This window comes from Filicampus tigris, chromosome 9, assembly GCF_054856515.1.
Source record: "Filicampus tigris isolate MCC_2025a chromosome 9, RoL_Ftig_1.0, whole genome shotgun sequence".
In the NCBI taxonomy this organism is placed as follows: domain Eukaryota; kingdom Metazoa; phylum Chordata; class Actinopteri; order Syngnathiformes; family Syngnathidae; genus Filicampus; species Filicampus tigris.
In genome coordinates this window covers 13,246,486-13,270,026 of record NC_141225.1, presented here as the reverse complement: position 1 = coordinate 13,270,026, position 23,541 = coordinate 13,246,486, and the positions used below count along the sequence as shown (strand labels likewise).

At 41.9% G+C, this 23,541-nt stretch overlaps 2 protein-coding genes across 5 annotated transcripts; one reads left to right on the top strand and one right to left on the bottom strand.

Moving 5' to 3' along the window:
* Positions 1-200: 200 nt before the first annotated feature.
* On the bottom strand, positions 201-20,184 carry fancd2 (FA complementation group D2). Of its 4 annotated transcripts, none has more exons than XM_086040329.1 (44): positions 20,052-20,184; positions 19,768-19,831; positions 18,164-18,298; positions 18,011-18,078; positions 17,663-17,769; positions 17,500-17,560; positions 17,369-17,421; positions 16,781-16,862; positions 16,555-16,679; positions 16,399-16,486; positions 15,004-15,108; positions 14,537-14,637; positions 14,349-14,460; positions 14,234-14,269; positions 13,233-13,379; positions 13,025-13,159; positions 12,820-12,951; positions 12,352-12,456; positions 11,597-11,706; positions 11,461-11,515; positions 11,235-11,354; positions 10,855-10,928; positions 10,623-10,766; positions 10,450-10,544; positions 10,236-10,351; positions 8,940-9,048; positions 8,767-8,865; positions 8,571-8,665; positions 8,035-8,193; positions 7,836-7,952; positions 5,985-6,113; positions 5,792-5,910; positions 5,572-5,682; positions 4,592-4,722; positions 4,401-4,500; positions 3,863-3,985; positions 3,694-3,787; positions 3,298-3,369; positions 3,150-3,188; positions 2,991-3,065; positions 2,336-2,410; positions 1,451-1,597; positions 1,271-1,363; positions 201-472 (listed from the first exon to the last, which is right to left on the bottom strand). In XM_086040329.1, the coding sequence occupies exons 2-44, from the start codon at positions 19,829-19,831 to the stop codon at positions 458-460; spliced, it is 4,272 nt and encodes a 1,423-aa protein (XP_085896455.1). In that variant the 5' UTR covers positions 20,052-20,184; the 3' UTR covers positions 201-457. The 4 variants fall into 4 exon arrangements, with proteins under 4 accessions (XP_085896455.1, XP_085896453.1, XP_085896454.1 ...); XM_086040327.1 differs by having other exon boundaries at positions 201-457; XM_086040328.1 differs by having other exon boundaries at positions 201-457; positions 10,450-10,541.
* Positions 20,185-20,724: 540 nt separating this feature from the next.
* gpx1b (glutathione peroxidase 1b) lies at positions 20,725-23,015 on the top strand. Its single transcript, XM_086040331.1, has 2 exons — positions 20,725-21,071; positions 22,444-23,015. The coding sequence occupies exons 1-2, from the start codon at positions 20,856-20,858 to the stop codon at positions 22,792-22,794; spliced, it is 567 nt and encodes a 188-aa protein (XP_085896457.1). The 5' UTR covers positions 20,725-20,855; the 3' UTR covers positions 22,795-23,015.
* Positions 23,016-23,541: the final 526 nt, after the last annotated feature.

Below are 23,541 nucleotides of genomic sequence, written 5' to 3'. Positions count from 1 at the left end.
TTAATGCCAGCAGTGAGCACCCTACTTATAGAATTTACAATAAACATCTCTGCGTTAAGTCAGTCTGTATTCTGTTATGTATTCTACAAGCTAAACGTTTTTTTGTTAGAAATATTGCATCAAGGTTCATTAACTTTATTCATTTATGTGACGATAAAGGTTTGTGTGGATAAGGATACAGTATAATGAATCACAACAGAAACAAGGAACATTTTTATTATTTTTGGGCAAAAACTTAAATACATTTTTTCAGAACGAACATTTAAAAAATGACATTTGTGAACAGTATCCAGAAGAATTTTTGACTAAGCTGTCACTTGAGACCCCCCATGCAGATGTCTGTTGGGTAATGTGCTGAATTGAAGTATCAGTATGTTTCAGAGTCATCTGTTTGATCCCGATCTTCATTCACCTCTCTGTTGCTCTTCCTTTTTGTCTCAGCATTGCTGTCCTGCTCCTAAGGGAAAAGCAACTGACATTCGGAACCTCTTTGCATAACCCAACGTTCATGTAAATTGTTATAAATGGCAGCAAACGTTTTCCGGAATTGGACAAAATACCATTCATTTGCTAGAGGACTGCGTAATAAATAACTCAGTTATCTTATCAGGCACACTAGCCTCTTTTACAATCAACAGCCTGCTTGAACAAGACTTTCAGAGCAGTGGCTGGAGGCTCTATTATGTAGTCCGTCTTCACTCCTGCCAAACTTTTAAGCTACATGCTGCTTACTCGGCACCCTTTTGTTTGCATAACGCCCTCGCTTTTCAAAGTGGTCCATTCAACCAACCCTACACATGTGCCTTGAATTCTTAAAAACATCAGAATGTTGTGAAACACACGGTAATGTTCCTTAATTGCCACATTGAAAACATTACCTAATGCCTTCAGTTGTAAACAAACAGTTCTAGTCAAGTTGACAATGGCAAAGTGTAATTAAGCACAATAGGATTAGTTTAATTAGTGCCAGTATTGCATGCTGGAACTGAGAATTTATCAGCAAGTCAAGAAATTATGAATGCATGGTTGCAAATTACCATACAGTATCCCACCACACAGCTTTGGGATTTTCTCATGTTTCAGAATGCAACTGGTTAATACCTAAGACGGCCCCCCCAAAAAAAAAGTCAACACGGGTTTATTTTGTGTTTAAATTAGAGGGCGGAAAGTAAAAACTAATTAAAAACAATATCAAACACAACCACCACCACTAAAAGAATCCCATACATCAAATAAAACACAAAACTCAAAATTCACAGAGCCTAAATACCTCTTCCTCTGATTGGCCGTGTTGAGCCAGTTCTTCCTCCTCCTCCTCCTCCTCCTCACTTTCTTGTGACCTTTGAGAAATAATCTCTTCACCCTGTAGCATACAGGTGCAGTGTCTCATTATCAGATGCACATTATTACATCAGTCCACCAAGCCAATACAAGTCAGATGATGTTAAACCTTCAGGTTGCGATTCTTGAGGTTGCCTATCCAAAAGGCTCCCTGACAGTTGTTGAGCGTGAGCATGGCCTTCACTCGGTAGACAAACAGCTCAAGACTCTTCTTCAAGGCCGGAACATGGTTGGTCAAACTTGTGTCCTGGTGAATCTGAGTATCGTAGAATATACCAAGGGACGTTTTTGGTCATTATTTCTTTCACTAGACTGTCTGGCCCAAAAATGGGATTGAGGATGGCGGACGTAAATGAAGCAAGCGAACCAAGAAATTAGGTTAGTAAATTCTCATTTCCTGTTCCTCCTATTCAGGAATTAAATGTTTTACTTTAAAGAGTGAAATTGCTGTAACGACTACAATTGGTTTCAATGACTCATGAAGGATTGTAGCGTATGATCATCTTTCAGGAAGAAATGTGGTTTTTTTTTGGGGGGGGGGGGGGGGGCTTTAAGAATTGTGACATGATTATCATTTGGTTTCAGAGACGTCGGTTATGAAAGTAGTGTCATGACTTATCAGAGTAAGAGGAGAGGTTGGTGAATTGAACCTGTGGGATCAGTATTACGATGTGGTCACCAATTAAGTTGTTTTTTTTTCCCTGATGGCACATTCACATGCTAAGAGGACAATGTCATGATTCATTGGGCCCAAACAGCAAAAGAGTGGTTCACACATGCATCGACCACTAGAGTCAGAGAAGATAACAGCAGCGAAGCCCTGGACCACAGAACACATGGACGGACGGTATTAAATAACGCGAGTGTGAACAATTATTGCAATGCTCAAGTTAAATGTGTCTCAATTCAATATTGAAATGTACGGTATGACCTTTATTTGGGCCAGGCAGTGTAACAATATGTAACAGTATGTAACAGTACTTAAGGCAGCAACCTTGGAGTGTCCACAGATGTGATGGAGCTGTCGTGTGCTGAGCTGGAAGGTCTTCAACAGGTTCTGCACGTCCTCCTAAGAAAGAAGACAAGACTAGTGATGACTAGATTGCATTGGCAATACTTCATTTAAAAGGGAAGTCAACGCAAACATAATTTTTTCAAGAATATGTTCTATCCAAGCCCACTAGTTGAAACGGGGCATTCTGATAAATATTGCGTTTGTGGAATATAAGTTAAGTAGCAAAATGCACTTGTTTTTAGCTATCTCTGGGGGCGGCCATTTTGTCTTCTGTCGACTGAAACTGACATCACAACTACTCACAACGACCAATCACGGCTCAGATTCAGAAAAAAGATCAGCCGTGCTTGGTCGTTGTGAGCAGTTGCGATGTCATTTTCAGTCGACAGAAGACAAAATGGCCGCCCCCAGAGATGGCTAAAAACGGGTGCATTTTGCTGCTTAATTTATATTCCACAAACGCAAAATTAATCAGAATGGCGTGTTTCAACTAGTGGGCCTGCTGGGAACATATTCTTGAAAAAAAATATGTTTGGGTTGACTCCCGCTTTAAGCACTTAATTTCTTCTTGTTTTCATCTCCTACTTTATGTTGTGGAGCTCCATTGCCTGTAACAGAGACATCTCATACACACCTTGTGCCTTTTGAAACTGTAGTCGAGCAGCGGCATCCCCAATTTCAGAAACGACTCCAAGAAAAGACGTCCGTACTACCCATGAAGAAAACAAGGTTTATTCATTCAAGGTCCCCTTCAGAACATCCAAATACAACTCAGCATTAGGATCGAACACACCTTGAGGCACACGTTAAGGACAGGCCTCGAGTCAAACACCTGCGAGACAGGGTTAGAGGCCAAAAAAAGGTGAATGGGTACACTAACAAAAGGACAAGGTAAAATAAAAATAATACTGTAAATGGACTTAAGTCAGCAGAAGACAAACCTTTACTAGGTTGACCAGGATATGAAAGTCCCGGACCGCCAGGTTCCATGTCAGCAGCTTCTCACTCTGGGCCTGAAGAGGGAATGGATATGTGGGGATGATGATCCTTCATTAAGTAAATGAAGATACAGTAGTACCTACGCAGTTTAACGAGATTCCATACAAGAGATGTATCAACATTTCCGCCTTTACAAATTCTGTATAACAATATGCATTTTTGATAGAAACTGTTAGAGAGGTATTACTTCACCATCAGGGTTATCATTATGATCAGTGTACGACTATTTTTTGTAAAGGCAGAAGGTTAGCTACAGATGAATAAAGAGTACTTAATATGGCTGGTGACTGTATAAAGGACATTTGTTTAGTTGTTTAGGGTGACATCTGGTGGCAGACCTCGCTGTTGTCACTGATTTTGCTTGACGGAATCTTCCGAACCGATTTTTCCAGCTCTGCCATCAAAACTTTATAGAAGACCAGGAATGTCTGCCTTTGGGGACAAGAGAGTTCAAAATGCAACTTCACGTTTATCACAGCGGATTGAATATGATGAGGATTTATTTACTTGCTGAGTGTCGGCCAGGAAGCGGAGCTCTCGTCTTTTGGTGCGTCGATAATCTGAGGGAAGCCTTCGTTAGCTATTTCCTCCACCGCCTTCAGAACATCCTCCACATGCTCCAGGTAGATGCTGCGGACAGGGAAATGGCTTTGGACTTACAACAATTAATGTTTATATTTGTCATGTGTAAACTCAGAAACTAAGATAACTCTAAGATCATAGCTTGTGCAATGTGTATCTTAACTGATGTCCCAAAATGTTTTTTTACTGCAGTTGCCACCTTTCAAAGGCACATAATAAAGAAGAGCTGCTCACTCTTAATGGACCCACCACAAGAGCTGCATGAAAAAGATATTAAAGAGTAAAAAGTCATAATTAAAAAAAAATTGTCAAATCACTCGGGGGCACACTCAGAACCGGTTAGCAGCACACATCGCGGCCTCACTCTGATTTATTAGATTGGATTTAAGGAGCATTAGTGAAATTAGGCTACCTTTAAATCTTGCTATTGTGTGGTGTTTCTGATCATTTTAAGTTGACATACCTCAGGAGAGTGTGAAGTGCCTCATTGAATTTGGTCCCTCGTTGCTTTTCACCACTGACCGTCACCCACGACTGGTTCAGGAAGCCCCGTGCAAGAGAGGCTTAAGTGGACAAAACAACCGACCAATCGTCACGGTTGTCATCTTGATGGTAAAAGAGGAGATATAATTGCTAGAAAGATGTTGGACTAACCAGTCTGCTCCCTATAAGCAAGAGCGTTGCCTCCTTTCTCGGAAACTGTGGACAACAGCCGAGAGAGGCACAGAGCTGAACTGAGATTCGGAATGGTGCTGCGGAAGTTCAGCAGGTATTCAAAGCTGTGTCTGAGAACAAAAAAGGCACAAATTTTGCATTTCAATATGTATGTAATGTCAATGAACGATCAGTGTATGAAGAGAGCATTAGGTCTGATTCACAGGGACGTTCGTAAGACTTTTCATAAATGGTTTTTAAAAGATTCGTAGTTGCACTATGAAATACAGGTGTGTTAACAGATGTGACATCTTAGGCTCCATAAAGCAAGGCCATGATTACAGTTGCCTCGTTTTTGTTAGAATCTACATTCTTGCACTATGACAGCACTGCTCGCCACATTATAATTGTATTTTAAATCTTGCATTAAAAGTGCAATAAACATTTTTTTAATCATGACACGCTTAAAATGTTTAAGTATTACATGGAGTGTTCTTCACTGGAGAATGACGCTTTTTTGTAAGTGGGACTTGAGAACAAATTTGTTCTTCAGAACAATTCCTGAACGAGGCACCCTGATAATTACTAATGTATATTGTTAACAGCGTCAGTCAAAAAACGGTCATTTTTAGGGATGTAACGATTCACTCAAGCCCCGATTCCATTTTCAGTTCCCGATTTTCGATTCGATTCGCTACCATGCTTGTCTCTGTGCGCTAGTGTGTTTATGCAGCCATCCACAAACGCAATACGCATGTTTGGCGCAAGCGCATAATTTGATCTACACATTCAAAATGTGCTATGCATCTGGAATGGAAAACCTTTTCAAGACATCATTTTCTAGATGAGTTTAATCAACCCAATTTCGCAATTTATCAAAACAATTAATCGATTAATCTGGACGAATCGATTTTTAATCGAGTTTCAATTAATCGTTACATCCCTAGTCATTATTATTATTTTTCAGCCTTCGTACTCACTTAATAAGCCGCTCCAGGTTCAGCTCAGCTCCTCCATCTTTCAGTCGACCTGCCAAAACTCCCAAAGCATTCTTCAGCAAGCTCCGATGGCCTGGCTGGCTGAATCCAGACCTGCCATTTCAATGACCACCCAAACACCCACATACAGACTGCCTGATCTCAGATGCCTCCGGGTACAAAACAGATCGACGCCTGATGTGAAGAAGTGTTCCCTGCTCACCAGCTGAAGATGGTGTTCAACACTTGCAGGAGAAGCTGGCAGCAAGAAGACATTAACTGGTGCTCCTGAGCGTCTGTGGTGGGCCCGTCCACAATACCGTCGTTGTCAGAGAGTAATGTCTATTGACACAACAGGGCAGACAAGAGTTGAAATCAAGACAGTCCATTTTTAACCCCAATCTCTGCTTTTCTACCTGAAAATAGTTGTGACAATTCTCCAAGTGAGAGCAGAGGGCTGGTAGCATCTGGACACAGAAGGAAGCTACATCCTTGGGGCTCTTCTGTTGGAGGTGGGAGAAGCCCATGTTCTTGTCGGCCCTCGCCTGTCACCAAATAAGAGTTTATAACACTCAATAAAGAATGCCTTTGTATGAAAATCTAATTTATCCATTTATAAACAGTAACTATCCAAGCTGTATGTTGTAAAATAAAATATTCAATGTCTTCTTTTTCCATCCAACTGCTCCCTACACAACTTTAATAATCACCTCATTAAGTAGAACTTGATTGCAGATTAAAGGGCAACTCAAGTTAAACACTTTCTTTGCAATAACATGTTCTATGTGCCCCCACTAGTCCAAACACAGCACTGTGATTAATATTGCGTTCGTGGAATAAGAACCGAGCAGATTAATTCACCTGTTTCAACCATTTCATGTGGCTGACATTTTACGCAGTACCACCCACTCCTGTCATCCAAAACTGACATCAAAGTGCCCCCGGGCTCACATTGTGAACCTCACGTGACCAAACCCAGAGAATATGTGAGCTGCGACTAGCGCATAGAACATATTAGTGCAAAAAATGACTTGAGTTCCTCTTTTAAAAAAAAAAAAAAATTACAATTATGACTAGTTTATTGTGGTAGCGCAGTGGAAGTGGTCAGCACGTAGGAGCGTCAATGCTCGAATCTGTGGCATTTCCATGTTCCCCCCGTGCTTGTGAGTTTTCTCTGAGCACTGCAGATTCCTCCCACGTACCAAAAGCATTCTTGTCAAGTTCACTGAATGCTCTAAATTGTCAATAGGTATGAATGAGATTTGGATTTGTTTCTGTTTCTCATGGTGGTTAATTGGTTTAGGATTGAGAGGGAATTTCACCAACAGACTACGCCAACAGTAAGAAACACATTTCTCTATAACAAATACATTTGCCTAGATTTCTCCAGTGATCAGTGTGAGTCAAAAATTAATATATCCATGAATGTACAGTTCTATATTCTATTGTAATGGATCTGATTACGTAGGTCAGGGGTGCCCATTACGTCGATCGCGATCGACCGGTCAATCGCAAAGGCATTGTGGGTAGATCGCCAGCCGATCATCTGTCCTCACTACTGTTTTTTTTTTAAATTCACATAATACAATATAATGCAAAACTCTCGATGGGAGATTAAACAATTGTTTGTGCAATGACCATAGAAAGAGTCTAGTATTGAGAAAAAAAAAAAAAAATGAAAATCATCACTACTGTATTGCTACATTCACACCAACTGCGTTGGGAGCGTTTCTGGCGGCGCGTTTCAATTGGAGTGCGTGCGGGCGGGGCGGAGCGAATGATGCGTTTGGAGCGGTGGGATGCGAAGCGAAGCATCGGAAACCCGCCCATTTGCTCCATTGCTCCAGGCAGACTACGTCTCTCACACACAGCCACGCAGCGTCCTGTTCACTCGACTGCTTTTTTTTTTTTTTTTTTTTTTTTTACAGTTCTTGAACTTTACCGAAAAAGCAATTATGATAGCATTAGCATAGTGTGCAAAAAAGGTGACTTGTTTTACACACGCCGAATGGAGCCAATGGGCGGATTGTTGTTGCCGCAAATCTGCTTGAGACTATATACTGTACATATAAAAATAATTGTCAATATATTTATAAATAATGTGTTTTGCATTTTTAGTAGGTGGTAGATCATTTTGACTCGGTCATGTCATAAGTAGCTCTCAGGCCGAAAAAGTGTGGGCACCCCTGACGTAGGTTGTCCGGGTGTCTGCAATGCTATGGCCTTGTGGAGTCTATTCGTGTGCTGTTGTTTAGACAGTTGTGCACCTTGAGGAAGGGCACTCTCTTCTCCGGGGCGGCCGTTAGACGAAACTCCAGTTTGCGAAGCATATCTTCCAGCAGGAAAACCAGCTCCGCCGGACCCAAGAGAACCTCCTGTTGGTCCTAAAGGAGATTCAAAAAACACTCTGCGCTGTCTACGCGTATTTTGGTTTTGGTCCCCACTGGAAAGGACTCCTTGTCTCACCTTGGTGCCGCGCTCACATTCCACCGTTGAGCGGGCTCGCAAGCCACACTGCAGAACACTGAGAATCTCCATGTCCAGCTCCCTGAAAAATGGCCTGTAGGATGCCAGGTTGACTCCTTGTCGGGCCTCCTTCTCTTTCTCCCTCTCCTTCTCTGGCTCCTTTTAGAACAAGTACAGGCTAATTACTTACAGTGGTCCACAAGTCAAGTGTACAAAAAAATGACAAATGAAATTGAGTTTTCATTGGTACTGTAGTGTGTTCATTATGAAAGTTACTTTGTAAGCCTACATCTAGAGTTAAGTTGTTTTTTTTTTCTTTTTTTTTGCAAGTTTTGATATTGTTTACTCTGGCCATCTAAACCAAAGTACAAATGTAGGCTACTCACTTCAAATTTGACAGATTTTGGTCACGTTAGTGGTTTTGAGGTTTTGGCTAACTTCACTTGCACAATCAGTCATTGACAAGGCTCGAGTAGGACTCCAAAACACCTACAACCAAAGTCAGCACTGGAGTACAATTTGAATTCATTGTTCACCTGCTGCGTTTCATCTTCTTCTATCTTGTCCTCCACCTGAGAGCTGCCTTCAGAGGAATTCTTCCCAGGCGCCTTCCTCTTCTTTCCAGAGCCATCTTGAAAGCAAGTTCAAAAAGACATTCTCTCAGTGCCTGTCCACTTCTTCAGATCATTTGTGGAGCTATAGTATAAAATATCCCCAGTGTTGTGCGTTTACCTTTCTTTGTCTTATTTAAAGGAGCAGTGGTGCCGGGTACAATCATGTCTGTGCTCTCTCCGTCAAAGTTAGCAACAGGTGGAACATAGCCAGGAGTACCTAAATCAAAGAGTGTCATTTTAAAGATCACTGAGGCTTGTAATGAGAGCCGATATTGTGCACGTGATGCCCACTGGCTAAAGCTCTCTCCAACAGGGTGTGAAGGTAGGTGATGTTCTGCAGACGGGTCATCACTTTCATCTTCATTTCTTGGTCCTTGATCTTACAGAAGGCATTTACCACCTGCCAAAACACACCAGCCATTATGGTGGCAGCTGACACAAGTGGACACATTCGGCATCAACGTCGGGATATCTGCTGGGTTCATGAAATTAAAATTAAAGGCCCCTCTTGGAAATTTGGCACGTTAATAACAAGCCTGCTAAATTTGAATGGTGAAACCACGCACTGATCAACTGTCAATTAGATTTTGAATCGCAAAAATGTATCTGCTTAAAGCTTCTGGTGGCTGAAATACTGTATACCCTACCGGGTCTCTTCCATCCCGTGGCAACGCGGCGCTCTATAAAGCAACCATGCTGGCCAGAAGTCCCACTTCTCACACTTGCTGAATAAATCAATTTTTTTTTTTTTTCGCCCTCCCTCACACTTCCGCCTTTTCTTTACGTGACATGCACGCATTCACAGCCGACAAAGACGCACGCCAAAGCAGCTCCGCCAGCAGACTATCTGAAGGGAAAATACATTTTCGGGTGTTACGAATAGCTAGCCAACTAAGTGCATGCCTCGATTGCGCCGGAAAAACACTGCTGCGAACGAAGGCATGCAACTTTTTACGCTGTGGGGTAGGGGCGACTCATGCGTGACTCCAAAGTGCATAAGTGCATCACACGGTACCATTTTAGCCACGCCATTTAAAAAAAAAATTTAAAAAACTGAAATGGTGAAATAGTTTTTTTTTTTTTTTTTTAATAATATTTATGTGTGTTTAGAATTAATTAATTAAATTCACTACATAGGGTTCTTTAAGATATTTTTTTAACGGCCATTTGGATTAAATTTAAGACCTTGATTCACTAAATAAGACCACTGGAATGGGTGATAGGGGCTTAATCTCATACCACCATATTGTAAGAAATTCAGCTATAATATTCGTTATGTGCTCCATAAGAGGAAGCATGGTGGACTCCTGGTTAGCATGTTTGCCTCACAGCAGTCCTGCGGTTTGGGGTTTAAATAACATGCAAACCCCGCACGGAAAGCCTTTTCTTCAGGTACTGCAGCATCCTATCTGATTTTGAAAACATGCGTGTGACGTTCATGGAAGACTATAAATTGTCCACAGGCGTGTATGCTTGTTTGTGCCCCGCAACATGCTGGTGACCGCGGACTCCAGCTCATCCGCGACCAAAAATGGAAAAGTATCGGCATAGCTAAGGATCCCTGGACACCTTGCCATGCGCGGTTACCTCTCTGAACCAGTTGATGGTGTGAAATAGCAGAGTGCAGATGAACTCCTTCTCCACTTTGGACAGGCTGTCTATTTTCTCCACAACATCCATGTCTGTTAAAATGAGGGGGCAGCCTGGAATCCAAAAATCACACACACACACACACAAATTAGAGACTAGCAAAACAGGAACACAATGGCGGCTTCAGAATGAATTGCAATTATTTTCTCACCCAGTAAGGCATCAATCTCTTCTAAGTCCCCTTGGTTCTGTTTCTCCTCACAAAACCGCAACAGGCGGAAAAATGGGGTCAAACAGAGGGAACTTCTGTTGACAAAAGAACGGTTAAATTCACCTGTCGTCACTTAAATCCGGAACCAGATGGATGACATTCAAGTAACTGACTTGTTATCCTTCTTGTCCCGACTATGTTGCTCCGCCCTGTTGTGCATGTCTTCGGCCAGCAGAGGCATCAAGTTGATGGCGATGCCTCCTTGACTCTCATCCTCATCTAGGTTGTACATGACGCGGGCTGGGAAGGGGAAGGACCTGCGGTCATAACCGCAAAGCATTAATAAGAAGAAGGCTTGATTATCGAAAGCGCAGATGAAGATGAGTTGCAGCTGCCGATACTGACCCTGATATTTCTGGACCCAGATCCACTACAAAGTCAGCCTGGAAGACATCTAAGATTCTGTTGCTGATCTTTTCCTGTGCATGAAGAAAAAGAATAGCACACAACAGACCATATTGAATAATAAAATGTAAAATGTACTGTTTCTGCTTCTTTTAACCACACACAGTACCACCAATTCATGCACTCAAGTAAAAATGTTCAACTCCTTACTTATTTTCATTTTTTTTTCTAAAAAAGAAATACATTACAAAAAATAAAGGTTTCACGCCACAGCACTAAAAAAGCATATATTGTAATTATTGCGCTATGCTGAGGTGCTGCTAAACCTGCAGCAAACAACACAAGATTCCTTGTTTGTAAGAATTAGTTGTTCTATTGACCTGTACTTGTGGGTCCAGAGTGGATGTTTGAATCAGATTGGCCAGCTCGTCGCAGTACAAAGCCGCAGCCTCAGGTGAAGTCTCGCTACTGGACTGCACCAACTCCAAAAGGGCTGACCACTGCAAGAAATAAGATAAGAAAGCTTGCCTAACCAACGTGAACTGAAATGAACCACCATAAAAACAAATGTGAATGAAATGAAGTAGAAATTGTCTTCATGTGCACCTGTCTGAATTTCTCTGGTGGCAACGAGTTGTTCTCATTATCTTTGGCTTTAGGTCTGTTTGCGCAAAGAGCATGATGAGGAAATAAAATGGACAGACAGAATAAAACAACACAATCTGTGAGGAAAAGCTCTTACACGAGTGCCCCCATACTGCCTAAGATCATGACACCACCAATGATCCCGATGCGCTTGTATTTGGGCGCCGTGCTGGAGAGTTGTTTGCGGATCACAATGTGCATGTCGTCCTGAAGGGAGGGAGTCGATGAATGTCAGACGCAGGTCAAGACAGAGTCATTGCAAATAGGGTTGAAAGATTTGAGAAAATAGTTCGATTGTGATTTATTATCCCTCATTAATGTGATTATTTTTTCTTTCTTCCTTTTTTTTGAACTGTTCTCTTCAGCTGCTAGGCAATGCAGAACCGAGTATCTGTCTCCTTTTTATTACAGTGGAGTTTTGTAAAAAGCATCTGTGGCGATTATTCAAGACCCTCTTCTCCTGTATTTGAAACGATAAAGGAATGCATTATTTCAAATAAATTTGAATAATTTTTATTACAGAACTATTGCTTTCTTATACTGTCCTGTATTTTATGCTTATGAGATTTTCATTATGTTTGTTTACCTGGTTTATTCAATTATATAGACAATTCTTTAAAAAAAACAAAAAAAAACCCAACAACAATAAAATGAAATTTGTACATTTTTGTTGGCGCTGTGTTTTTTGTGGCTGTTTTTGGTTGTTTTTTTTTTTAATCGCAGCCTTCGGGAGTTTAAACTTGTATTCTATAGTACAACATTGAGAAGTCAGACCTATTTCAATTAATCGCTCATCCCTAATTACAAAATGTCCCATACACCGTAGATGAGGAATGAAATGAAGGATCACACCTGAATGTGTGAACCTTGTTGTGGTCCAAATGCCAGCCTGCTCAGCAGATGGAAAAGTCTTCGAATTTGTTGAGGTGTGAGATTGTCCAGGTAGTCCAGAATTCCCTGCCGAAAATATTGTGGTTACAGTAGTTATGAATCGACTGACAAATCTGTATTCACTCTGCAGGATGACCGGGACATCTCATTGTGGCTGTAGTTTGCAGTTATGTAGAACTTCAGTGCATCATACAGAGATCTGTTTCTAATATTGTGGTTGTTTTACATAATAGGAAATAGTAACACACACACACACACATACATACTTGAACTACTAAATAATACATTTTTACAATTGACGGTGTGTCTAATAAATTGTCTAGAGAGTGTCTATGTTGGTTTGGCAGAGAGCATTACTATTCTTTCTTTTCAACTAATTTTTTTTTTGTTTTTTTTTGGCAATGACAAATACAACGACCTTTGCCTGACCTTGACAAATACAGCATACGGCCCCATTTCGGTCGTTTTTTCAGTAACCAGACCGCAGAGTAGCTCCAGGGCCATGTCCACCTCGCCGCTGACACCGCTGCAGACGTGGGTCACCAATGAACCCACAACCTCCTTCAACAGAGGCATGAGGCATATTTGGAAAAGATGATACATTTGTGTACTTCAACAAGAATGGTGTGCTAACCTGCTGGCAGTACGTATCAAAAGCAGTGAAGGAATGTCGATACATATGCCCAGCAAACGGGACTACGCAGGGGTCTGGCGAGCGTAGCAAACTCTGAGCTAAGGCTAGGATGGAGGCAAAATATCCCCGCAGGACCTACACCCCGGATGAAACACAAACGTCAAATAATGACGAATGAGTCCAGTCGTGCGTCAGTGAATGCACTTGCCTGCTTGTTATCCTTAAAGGTCTTCTGCAGCAGCGCCTCAGAGATCAGGCCGGTCCTCACTTTCATCTTCAGCACCTTCTCGGCACCCCGGCGACTCTGGTTGGCGTTAGTGGAGTGCAGAATGAACAGCACCAGCAAATCTATCACCTGAGGAAGCAGCAAAAAGATTGTCAAATATAATGACACACAATAACAACTCCAGAACAGTGGAAGTTCAAATACTGATCAGATTATATATATGTTCTTTTTTTTTTTTCAAGAGTTTATATTTTTAGTGTTGTCCAGTGTCTGGGCAAGGCTCCGGCTTCAATGAACAGGATAAATGAATTAATTATATTATATGGCATAGATATTTTCAAAATATTTATCATAGGGATCTCTGTATTATAAAAAAGCAAAATAGGTTAGTTGAGTGTGACTCAAACGACAACATGATTCTTTTTGTAAATTAAAAAGGTGTAGGTATGCCTGAATAGGCAAAGAATAAAAATTAACTTTTGCATAATTTTATTTTTTCACAATAAAAAGTTGTATTATTGTTTTCAGGAGGTAATAGTAAAAGAACACAAATATTTGTTCAGAATGTTGAAGTGGTAACATTTGAGTCACTTTTGGCCACGACTTCAACATGATCCAATATAAGAACTGCATCAAAAAATCTGCGTATGCAAAAATTAATCTCAGTTTTGCTTAACATTATCAGAGAGTAGTAACAACAACGTGTTTATTATTTTGGCAGATTTTCACCGTGATGTAGCACTGCACATCAAACTACAACCACATTACTAAATACAGTATTTAACATTTGATTAAATAATTTCCTCTGTGACAGCATCAATAAAAATTTTGCATAAGGCTGTACTTTATTTCTTTATGTGTGCGCCTACAGACAAACTATGACCGGTAAATAACAACTGTACTAAACGAATCCCATTAATTGTTCTTGCTGTAAAAAAGTGGGTAACATAACGTATGAAGTGGACTTAAAATATGACATTCACCTTGTGGTCCTCCACTTCTTCCACAGACTCGATTGCCTGTGGAAAAACGGTATAGAAGCAGTGCCATTGAAATAGCTGTTTTTGCTTAAAACAGTAATCAATCACAGTGGCGCACCTTGAGCCAGGCTTCAGATATGGGCTTCTGAAAGCGCACCGCTGACTTAATGGCATCCACGATCAGGGTAATGACATCCTGGCTGCCAGTGGTTACCGTAGTCGAGCTGGACCTGACCCACAAAAACGACTTATTATAATGAGGGTTTAGCAGCATCACGCATTCATGTATTATGTGGTGAGTCATACGCTGCTGCTCCTTTGCTCTTAAGGCGGCTCTGGGACGCTTGCAGGACAGGAGGGAGAACACACTGCTCCAGTTCTAGTTTCTTACGGAGCCCACGCACCACCTGCCAACAAACAAATATGTCATAAATATATAAATGTCACATGAGTATAAACTCATATCACACCTTCACACTCTGCAATGTGCCGCATAATCGAATGAGATCTAATAAAGCAGTTGTAAAAATCCCGTTACATGCTCAGTCTTTAAATCGACATGGTCAGAAAGGTATTGCTTTCACAAGACATTTTTTTTATTATGGTTGTAGTTTGAAGTGATTTAAAAACTGAGGATTATTCTCAAACAAAAATTGAGGTTTTGTTTCCATGTCATTAGATTGTTAGCAATTAGAAAAGGTTATGGGTTTCTTTTCCAGCCTTTTTTAAAAAACAACAACAACAAAAATGCTTGTTGATTCCAGTGGTCTAACCTCATATGCATCAGCTGCCGAGATTGAATGCAAAATAAATTTGACCACCACAGGCAGGTCTTCCAGTTGCACAGCAGCCAAGGTGGTCATAACGGCTCCACGAACCTGAGACAACATTAACACGGACATCTTGTTATTTGTGCTACAAAGAGCATGTTCAAGCAACAGTTATGTTTGGAAGAATTTGGACAGTAAGAAGGGACTGTGAATCTTTTATTGGGACGTATTTAAAAAGAACAAAAGCCCTCTCAAAAGACCCCTATGAGAAGTGACAAAAATGGATCCAGTGCTCCCTTAACCAGATGTGGGTCACCAGGGCCCCCCTTTGGAGCCAGGCCTGGAGGTGTGGCTCGTAGGCAAGCGGCTGGTGGCCGGGCCTGCACCCGTGGGGCCCGGCCGGGGTCAGCCCGAAAAGGTAACGTGGGTCCCCCTTCCCATGGGCTCACCACCTGTGGGAGGTGACAAAGGGGGCCGGGTGCCCTGTGAGCTGGGCGGCGGCAAAAGGCAGGGACGTTGGCGGCTAAAGCAACTAGCTCTTGGGACATGGATTGTCACCTCTGTGGCAGGGAAGGAGCCTAAGCTGGTGTGTGAGGCTGAGAGGTTGTTGCTGTTGCTGACTGTTGTTTGTGCCAATGCACCAAACAGCAGTGCAGAAAACCCGCCCTTTTTGGAGACCTTGAATGGTGTGCTGGAAGAGCTATGATCACATATGTGTTGGCTCGAATGGTGGGGGAAGATGCCGATCTGACCCGGCAGACCCAAACGTATTGTGAGAGTTTGCTGGGAACGTCTGGCAGAATCCAGTCAGAAGGCATTTCAACTCCCACCTCCGGCAGAACTTTGCCCACATCGCGGGGGAAGGCAGGGGACATTGAGTCCGAGTGGGCTCTCTTATTTTTTGGCATGTGTAATACGAGCATTTTTTAAATTCTGTTTGCTGTTGCTGTATTTTTATTTGCATATAATGCAATATCAAATGTAAGTTATAAGAGTGCCATATAAGTAAGGACCGCAAGTCTGGTGCCACCCGTCGATCTTGCTACTTTAGTACTCTAGCGATCTGGTTTGGGGAAGAGGATTCATCATTGTCTGTGGAAATATCATTTAATGTGTGGTCAGGTGTGCTCTGTTGGTCACCTTGAATACACCACAGACTATAAGAGCAGTAAGCACACACTTTGTTTTTCCCCTTGTCATGTGTGGGGCCTCTCACATTTAAAAAAAAAAAAATCGGGATGTATATACCTCAATGTATGAAAAATGGAATGAATTTGATCTCACAGCAAACACTTGCACTTACAAGTGTACCTGTTCTATTATACAAAATGGCTTTGACATTTGCAAAGTACGGTAAACATTCCACAAAAAAAAAAAAAAAAAAAAAAGACAAAGTACCTCAGTCAGTAATGAACAGCTGAGGTTTAGGCTTGAGAGAGCATCCAAGATTGCCACAGTCAACTGAGTGTTCTCCTTTAGCACAGCACTGGACAGAATATTTCAGATTTTCAGCAATATGTGGCTCCTTTCTAGCTGGTAGTCGACGGCACATACTTCAGCTCCCTGGCTATATCATCGTGCTGTGAGTCCTCCAGTATCTCTGGCAGACTGGTGATGATGTCACGCTGGACGTCCACGGATGCCACTGCCACCAGCTCCATGAGCTTGCCCGCCAGCTCCTACATTAAACATTAGTACACAATCACCATCATCTGCATATGCCTAATTAAAACGTCCACAGAGCTAACGATTGAGCGCGTCATAAGAAAAAAAGCACCACCTTGCTTTCCACCACTCTGTCAAGCCACTTGAGCTGGTTGATGATAACGCGTGGAATACTGAGCCCGGCGGCATCGTCAGCACTACGAGACAGATCAAGGCGCCGTCACAATTACTGTACTTAAAGTGGAAGTCAACCCAAACATATTTTTCCAGAATATGTTCTATGCAGGCCCACTAGTCCAAACACGGTATTCTGATTAATATTGCGTTTCTGGACTATGAGAAACACCCATTTTTAGCTAGCTCCGGGGGCGGCCATTTTGTCACTTCTGTCAAATGAAGATGACACAGAAAATCCTCAGGGCTCAGATAACGACCAATCATGGCTCAGCTTCAGAAAACAGGTGAGCCATGATTGGTCATTATCTGAGCCCTGAGCAACTTCGATCTCATCTTCAGTCGACAGATGTGACAAAATGGCCGCCCCCAGAAAAACGGTGGTATCAACTTTTATTCCACAAACACAATATTTATCAGAATGCCTTGTTTCAACTAGTGGGCCTGCATAGAACATATTCTTGAAAAAATATATGTTTGGGTTGACTTCCACTTTAAAGCAAAAGAAATTAATAACATGGGGTCTAACCTGTTGAGCAAATATTCAGGTAGCTTCTCAAGCAACGTGTTAATGATAAGAGTCTATGTCAAGGAGGGGAGCAGACGTCAGTGGTGCATGTACGAAGCACATTTTCAGTTGTGTTTTTTGGCTAGTAGTACCTGAAGCATCTCAATGCCAAGCAGCATGCGCAGCAGGCTTTCCTGGAAGGAGCTGACACAGCTGCAACAAAAGCACCATGAGCGTGTTTCATACATCTCCAGAGGGGCATTTTGTTGCTTCTACCATACACAGTTTTTTGTGTTAAATTTGATTGAAAGCCACCTGGAGTCGCCATTGGGCAGTCTTGGAACACAAGGGAGGAGGCAATTCCTAAACCGGTCTGCATCCTCAATATGAGACTCTAGTCCACTGATGAATTCCTGCACTATCTGCGCAATGACATAGCAAGTAGTCTTTAATTAGGTAATCAACACTTCATTGCATGTGGTGTGTGCGTTTTGTTTGATATAAGACAGATTTTCTAAAATGAGTAAATGCTTCTCACAAAATGTGGGTGACAAACCAGACAATGACATGATTTGACAAGTGACAATTGCTTACCTTTAACATGAGTTTCTGATCTTTTTTGTTTTGTTTTATTCATTTCAAAGATGCGTATCGTATACTCACACCAGGGTACCTGGGACTCTTCTGTAGCTTTTGCTTTATCCTTTTTTGAAACACCACCTGGTCAACACCTGGGGAGAGGGGTAGAAGAATATATATGAACAACAAATGAATGGTGGGTTACAATTAACCAACCGAACGTGCTTCGAAACTTACCAATCTCGTTGGAGGCGCTGCCCTGAGTCAGTGTGACGCCCGCCTCTCGCACAAGCATGCTAAATACACTTTCAGTCGTCTCTTCTGGAGCAGACACTTTAGACTGGCGACCAGTGATGCGACTCTTCTTTGCCTCTGTGCGTAAACAAAACAAAATAGTCACACGATGTTCAGTTAAAGTAACGGCAGGGGAATATGGGCAGTACAATTGCTTGTATTGCCGATTTCAAAACAGTAACCTTATTTTGAGATTGACTGCTGATGGTAAGATGGATAACACTAAAACAAGTCATCTGAGCTAGTTTCCAGCTCACTGATGACCCGCGTGAATGGAGGGATTATGAATGGATGCCTCGTCTATTAATTTTCTTAGTAGTTCTGAGGGCCTGGATTCAAGCAACTGAAACTCTGAATTTGGGCTGCTAAGGGCGGGGCCTGGGGAATTGACTGTTGTGACAACAGTAAAGATGAAAGCACAAAGGCACATTTGAGCTCGAAGGCTGGCTCAAATTAGACAGTTAGCATGTTTATGGAGTGACTGGGCATGAATGGTAATCGATAGCAGCTCCGGTACGAATGTGAATTCTGCTGCCGCTCATGGTGATAAAGCCATTGAAGCGCATCGGCTTTGAGGCTTTTCAGGAAGCGCTGAACCTGGAAAGTTCACACGTGAGCAACCTGACACGCTCCATGAGTCTGGTCCTGGACAAGTTCTACTTCAACTTGAGGGTGGTGGGCATGTCCTCCGTAACAGGCAGCGGATTGGACGAAATGCTTGTCAAGGTGCAGGATGCTGCTGAGGAGTATGACAGGGATTATCGACCAGAATACGAACGGCGGCGCAAGCAAATGATGGAAGCTGAAAGTCAAAAGCAGCGAAAGCAGCTGGAGTGACACAACAAGGACCTCGGTGCCGTCCACATGATGCCGGCTAGTGTTGCTGGCCCAGGGACCTCATCAAAACCTGCGGCATCCGTGACTCAGAAGACGACGACAGTGGATAGCGACACAGATAATGTGGACTCCAGCAAAGTGGAAGAGGGGGGAGAAAAAAAATGGATGCCTTTGGAAATTTCTTGCAAGAGAGGAGGGACGTGGTTGAGATCCAAAATCAGAAGTGTGGCTTGCCAGAAGGTACTTTACGTCAATATACTTTGGGACAAACTGAAGCAAAGAACAAACTCTTCTTTCTTCCCTTGAGGAAGCAAAAACAAAATCTCATCTTTCTTTTTAAATTCTTGTGGCCAGCACAGTGGTTGGGTTGCAAAGTCCGACTCATAGTTTTGAGGTTGGCGATTTGAATCTGGTCTATGTCCGTGCTGACAAAACATGTCCGGATGTTAGGTTAATTGAAAAATCTAAAATGAATGCTTTTGTCTATATGTGCAATTGGTTAATTTGCTGGCGACTAGTAATAGTTAAAGTAAAGTAATAATGTACTGTATCTTTGTTTTATCTATCTATGGCAGCGATGTACGATGACTGGCAGAACAGTTATAAGCTCTTGCATTGTTTCAGCATTTATACTTTTTATGACCGATTTGTTTGGGGGTTTGTCGTAAGATTTTTATAAAGTACGTGCGTGGGATGGTGTGTTAACTTACTAGTAGAAGAAGGGGCGTGTTTCTCGTCATTATCCACAGACGAGCCTCGTCTTTTCCGCATCATCTGGTCGACAAGAAAAACAAAGTTTGCAACATACAAGACGAGGCTAACAATAACGTTATTTCAAACGATTCTTTACGGCAAATGTCCTAGCGGTAACGTTAGCGTGTTATGTCAACGGTAGCAACCAATAACTATGTATATATATATATCGCTATCGTTCGAGAGTGTCACAGTAATAACAACTTTCACTTTTGGCTTTACAAATGATAGAAAATATAACCTTGATCAGCAATTTGTCACGAAGCTGGGCTCCGACAACGACCTTTTCAGCGCCTCAGACTCTATTTACAAAATATAATTCGCGCCAATGATCAACACGTCATCGGTCGAGCCAAGGGACCGTCTGCAATTACACGTTGGAAAGGTGAATACAAAAGCAGCGAAATGTCTAATTAAAAAAATACATATATAACTATATTGTATTCATTATACCTCCTCCTATGCAATCAATTTTTTTCTGGCAAAGCACATTTTAAATTTTAATTTAATTTTTTTAAATTTACAAATGGTTTCTGGTTCAAGTGTTAGATTGATTTAAGCACAGAGTGCTCTTGTGCGGGCGGTCCCATGCTTTGTGCGCGCGGTAAACTGAAATTGTAGCTAACATTTAGCCACATCGGCAAAGACTGCAAACACGCACGCACGCACGCACGCACGCACGCACGCACGCACACACACACACACACACACTCACACACGCACACACGCACACTACTAAACAAGGTAACGCTACATGCACATCGAAGACTATCAAAAATTATTAAATTCTAGTACTACATATATTAAAAGTATTGTGAAAACTTCAAAGTTGACACGAGACTTAAATATTGAATTCTGCTCATTTCCTTTACTCTATAAAGGGATGATATACTCGTTTGTCGGCTTGTCGTCCTGGGCAAGTGGTGAACTATCTTGACAGGCGATGGAAAATCTTTGGCACTCCTCAAGGTTCAGTCCAGACTTTAGGGAAGTTAGTCTGTTAACGTAGCTGCTTTAGTCAGAAGAGACAATCTCGAGCTCCGCAATGGCAAAGCAATTTCACGACCACACAGCCAAGCTGCTAACAGGGGAAAATTTTAATTTCTCCTCGCTTCAGGGCAAAGTGGTCCTCATTGAGAACGTCGCGTCTCTCTGAGGAACGACCACCAGGGATTACACCCAGATGAACGAGCTCCACGAGCGATACGCCAGCAAGGGGCTCGTTATCCTGGGTGTACCCTGCAACCAGTTTGGCCACCAGGTGAGCAAAACAAACTTTGTTACTACTTTTCTTCTTCATTTTTCATTGTCCTTTTGATATTTAGTATTTTCCCCCCACTTTTGAGTTGCTATAAGTAACGGATCTAAACATACCGTGCGCCAATTTCCTATGTGATTGTTATATTTAGATATTTAGAGGTAAATTGCAACTTTTCCTGAGAATAATTTGGTTGATTTTGTTGTTGCTTTAGCTGGAAATTTGCAGAATTTCTGGTTTGTCAGGTCATAAAGGCTTGGTTACTGCGGTGTACAAAAAAAAGTCAACACAACAGTGACACCCAACACGCAGGACTAGATTTTAAAAAATCCCAATTAAAATGAATTGTCCTGCATATCTGGTCGTGAGTGCAGAACATGTTAATTGTTGTTTATGTTGTGTTACTGAATTGCCTTCAGTGATTAAAAAAATATATACAGTATTAAATAATAGTTTGTAAAATTATACCAAAAGAAAACAAATACTGTTCAGGGTCAGCACATTTGTATAGGTTACAATGTCTGCTTCAGAGCCTGAAGCTCAAGGTTCGACTCGGGGCGTCAGCCTAACATGTTGGAATGAGGAAATTACCCAACATTTTACAATATTTACCGCTCTTCAATACAAAAGAGCCATGGCTATTTGCAATGTAGTTAATGCTTAAGATGCCATGACCAGTGACACTGTTGGTAAGTCATTGATAGAGTACCATTGTTTGATAACTTGCTGATGGTCAATCATGAGGAAGCTCAACATACTCTTCCCAGAAAGTAACCGAACAAGATTTGTTGTTCTTGCATATTTAGGTTCATTGTGTTAATCATTACTTAATCCCTATTAAGATTAAGTGGTGTAGAAAATGGATGGATGGATGCACTTTCTGCCATCTAGCGGAAGAGCATTTGATTGTAGTGATTTAGACAAAATATGCAAGGGCACAATGGTTAGAAATAGCTATAATGTATTAGTATTGATTAGAGATGGATGAGTAGTAGTACAGTACCATGTATCTGTATCAGACAGATACCTGCCTTATTTTAAGGTATCGGGTACTAATGAAGGCCGTAGATACCAGCCACGATACTTTAGGCAAAAAAAATCTGAATCTTATTAGGCAAAAAAATCTGATGCTTATTAAGTTCTCCTCGCTGGCGTACACTGCAGTGACTTAACAAATCATCATGTGCGGCAGAAAGAAAGGAAGGGGTATTTGTGTTAATTGAAATGTCATATATCAAATGTAATGGTGGTATTGGTTAGTACTCAATAGTGAATACTCGTACTAGTATTGGTCTGTAAAAAAGTGGTATCCAACATCCCTACTCGTGATGCCATTATTGCTGTTTTAACATGCAAGTGTGGTGTTTTTGTGCAGGAAAACAGTAAAAATGAAGAAATCCTTGCGTCGTTGAAGTACGTCCGACCCGGGAATGGCTTCGTGCCCAAGTTCCAGCTCCTGGAGAAGGTGGAGGTGAACGGGAAGGACGCCCACCCGCTGTTCACATTCCTGCGGGAGAAGCTCCCGTTTCCCAGCGATGACCCCACATCCCTGATGACCAACCCCAATTATATCATCTGGAGCCCTGTGTGCAGGAACGACGTGTCCTGGAACTTTGAGAAGTTCCTCATCGGGTCGGACGGCGTTCCCTTCAAGCGCTACAGCCGCAAGTTCCTCACCATTGACATCGAGGGAGACATCAAGAAGCTCTTGAGCCAAGCAAATTAACAAAAGAAAAGCTCCTCGCCTGTCAGGACCACCTGTGCTCTCCTGTCGACGTGTATGCTGTTTTCTGCTCTTTTACTTGATGAAGGCGACCTCTGAAACCACGACACTTGTGAGGAGGTTACCTGATGCGCTTGTAAAGAAACGGAACACTTCAGCTACATTAAATTCATGTAAAGCACAGCAGTGGTTCAAAAGAACAAATAAATGTTGTTCTTCGCTCACCTTCTATGTCTCCTTGTAAAATTGAGATCAGCCCGTGCAATCATTTAGTTCCTTTCACAGTTGATTTCGCAACAACCACAATTGTAGATAGCACCTCCTTTAAAAAGGAAGTCAAGTCGAAAAAAAATCTTTACAATAATATGCTCTATGCGGCTCCACTTGTTTAGACACAGTATTTTGATTAATACTGCCACTACCTGTTTTGTGAGTTTGGTGATGTTCGCAAGTTGAGCCATGATTTCTTGTTACATGAACCCTGAGCCACTTTGACGTTGGCCTTCCGGGGTGGATAAAAACAGGTGGATTTTGCTGCCTAATTCATATTCCACAAACACAATATTAATGACAATATTGTGTATAGACTAGTGGGGCTGCATTGAACATACTGTAAATACTTTATTTCAGCAGACTTGCCCTTTAAATGAAACTGCAACATTCCATTACCGCCACTGGAACGCAAATCATACAGTACAACACCCACATCGAACAAAATTTGTGTTGCGACACTAGCTGACTTGAGAGGTC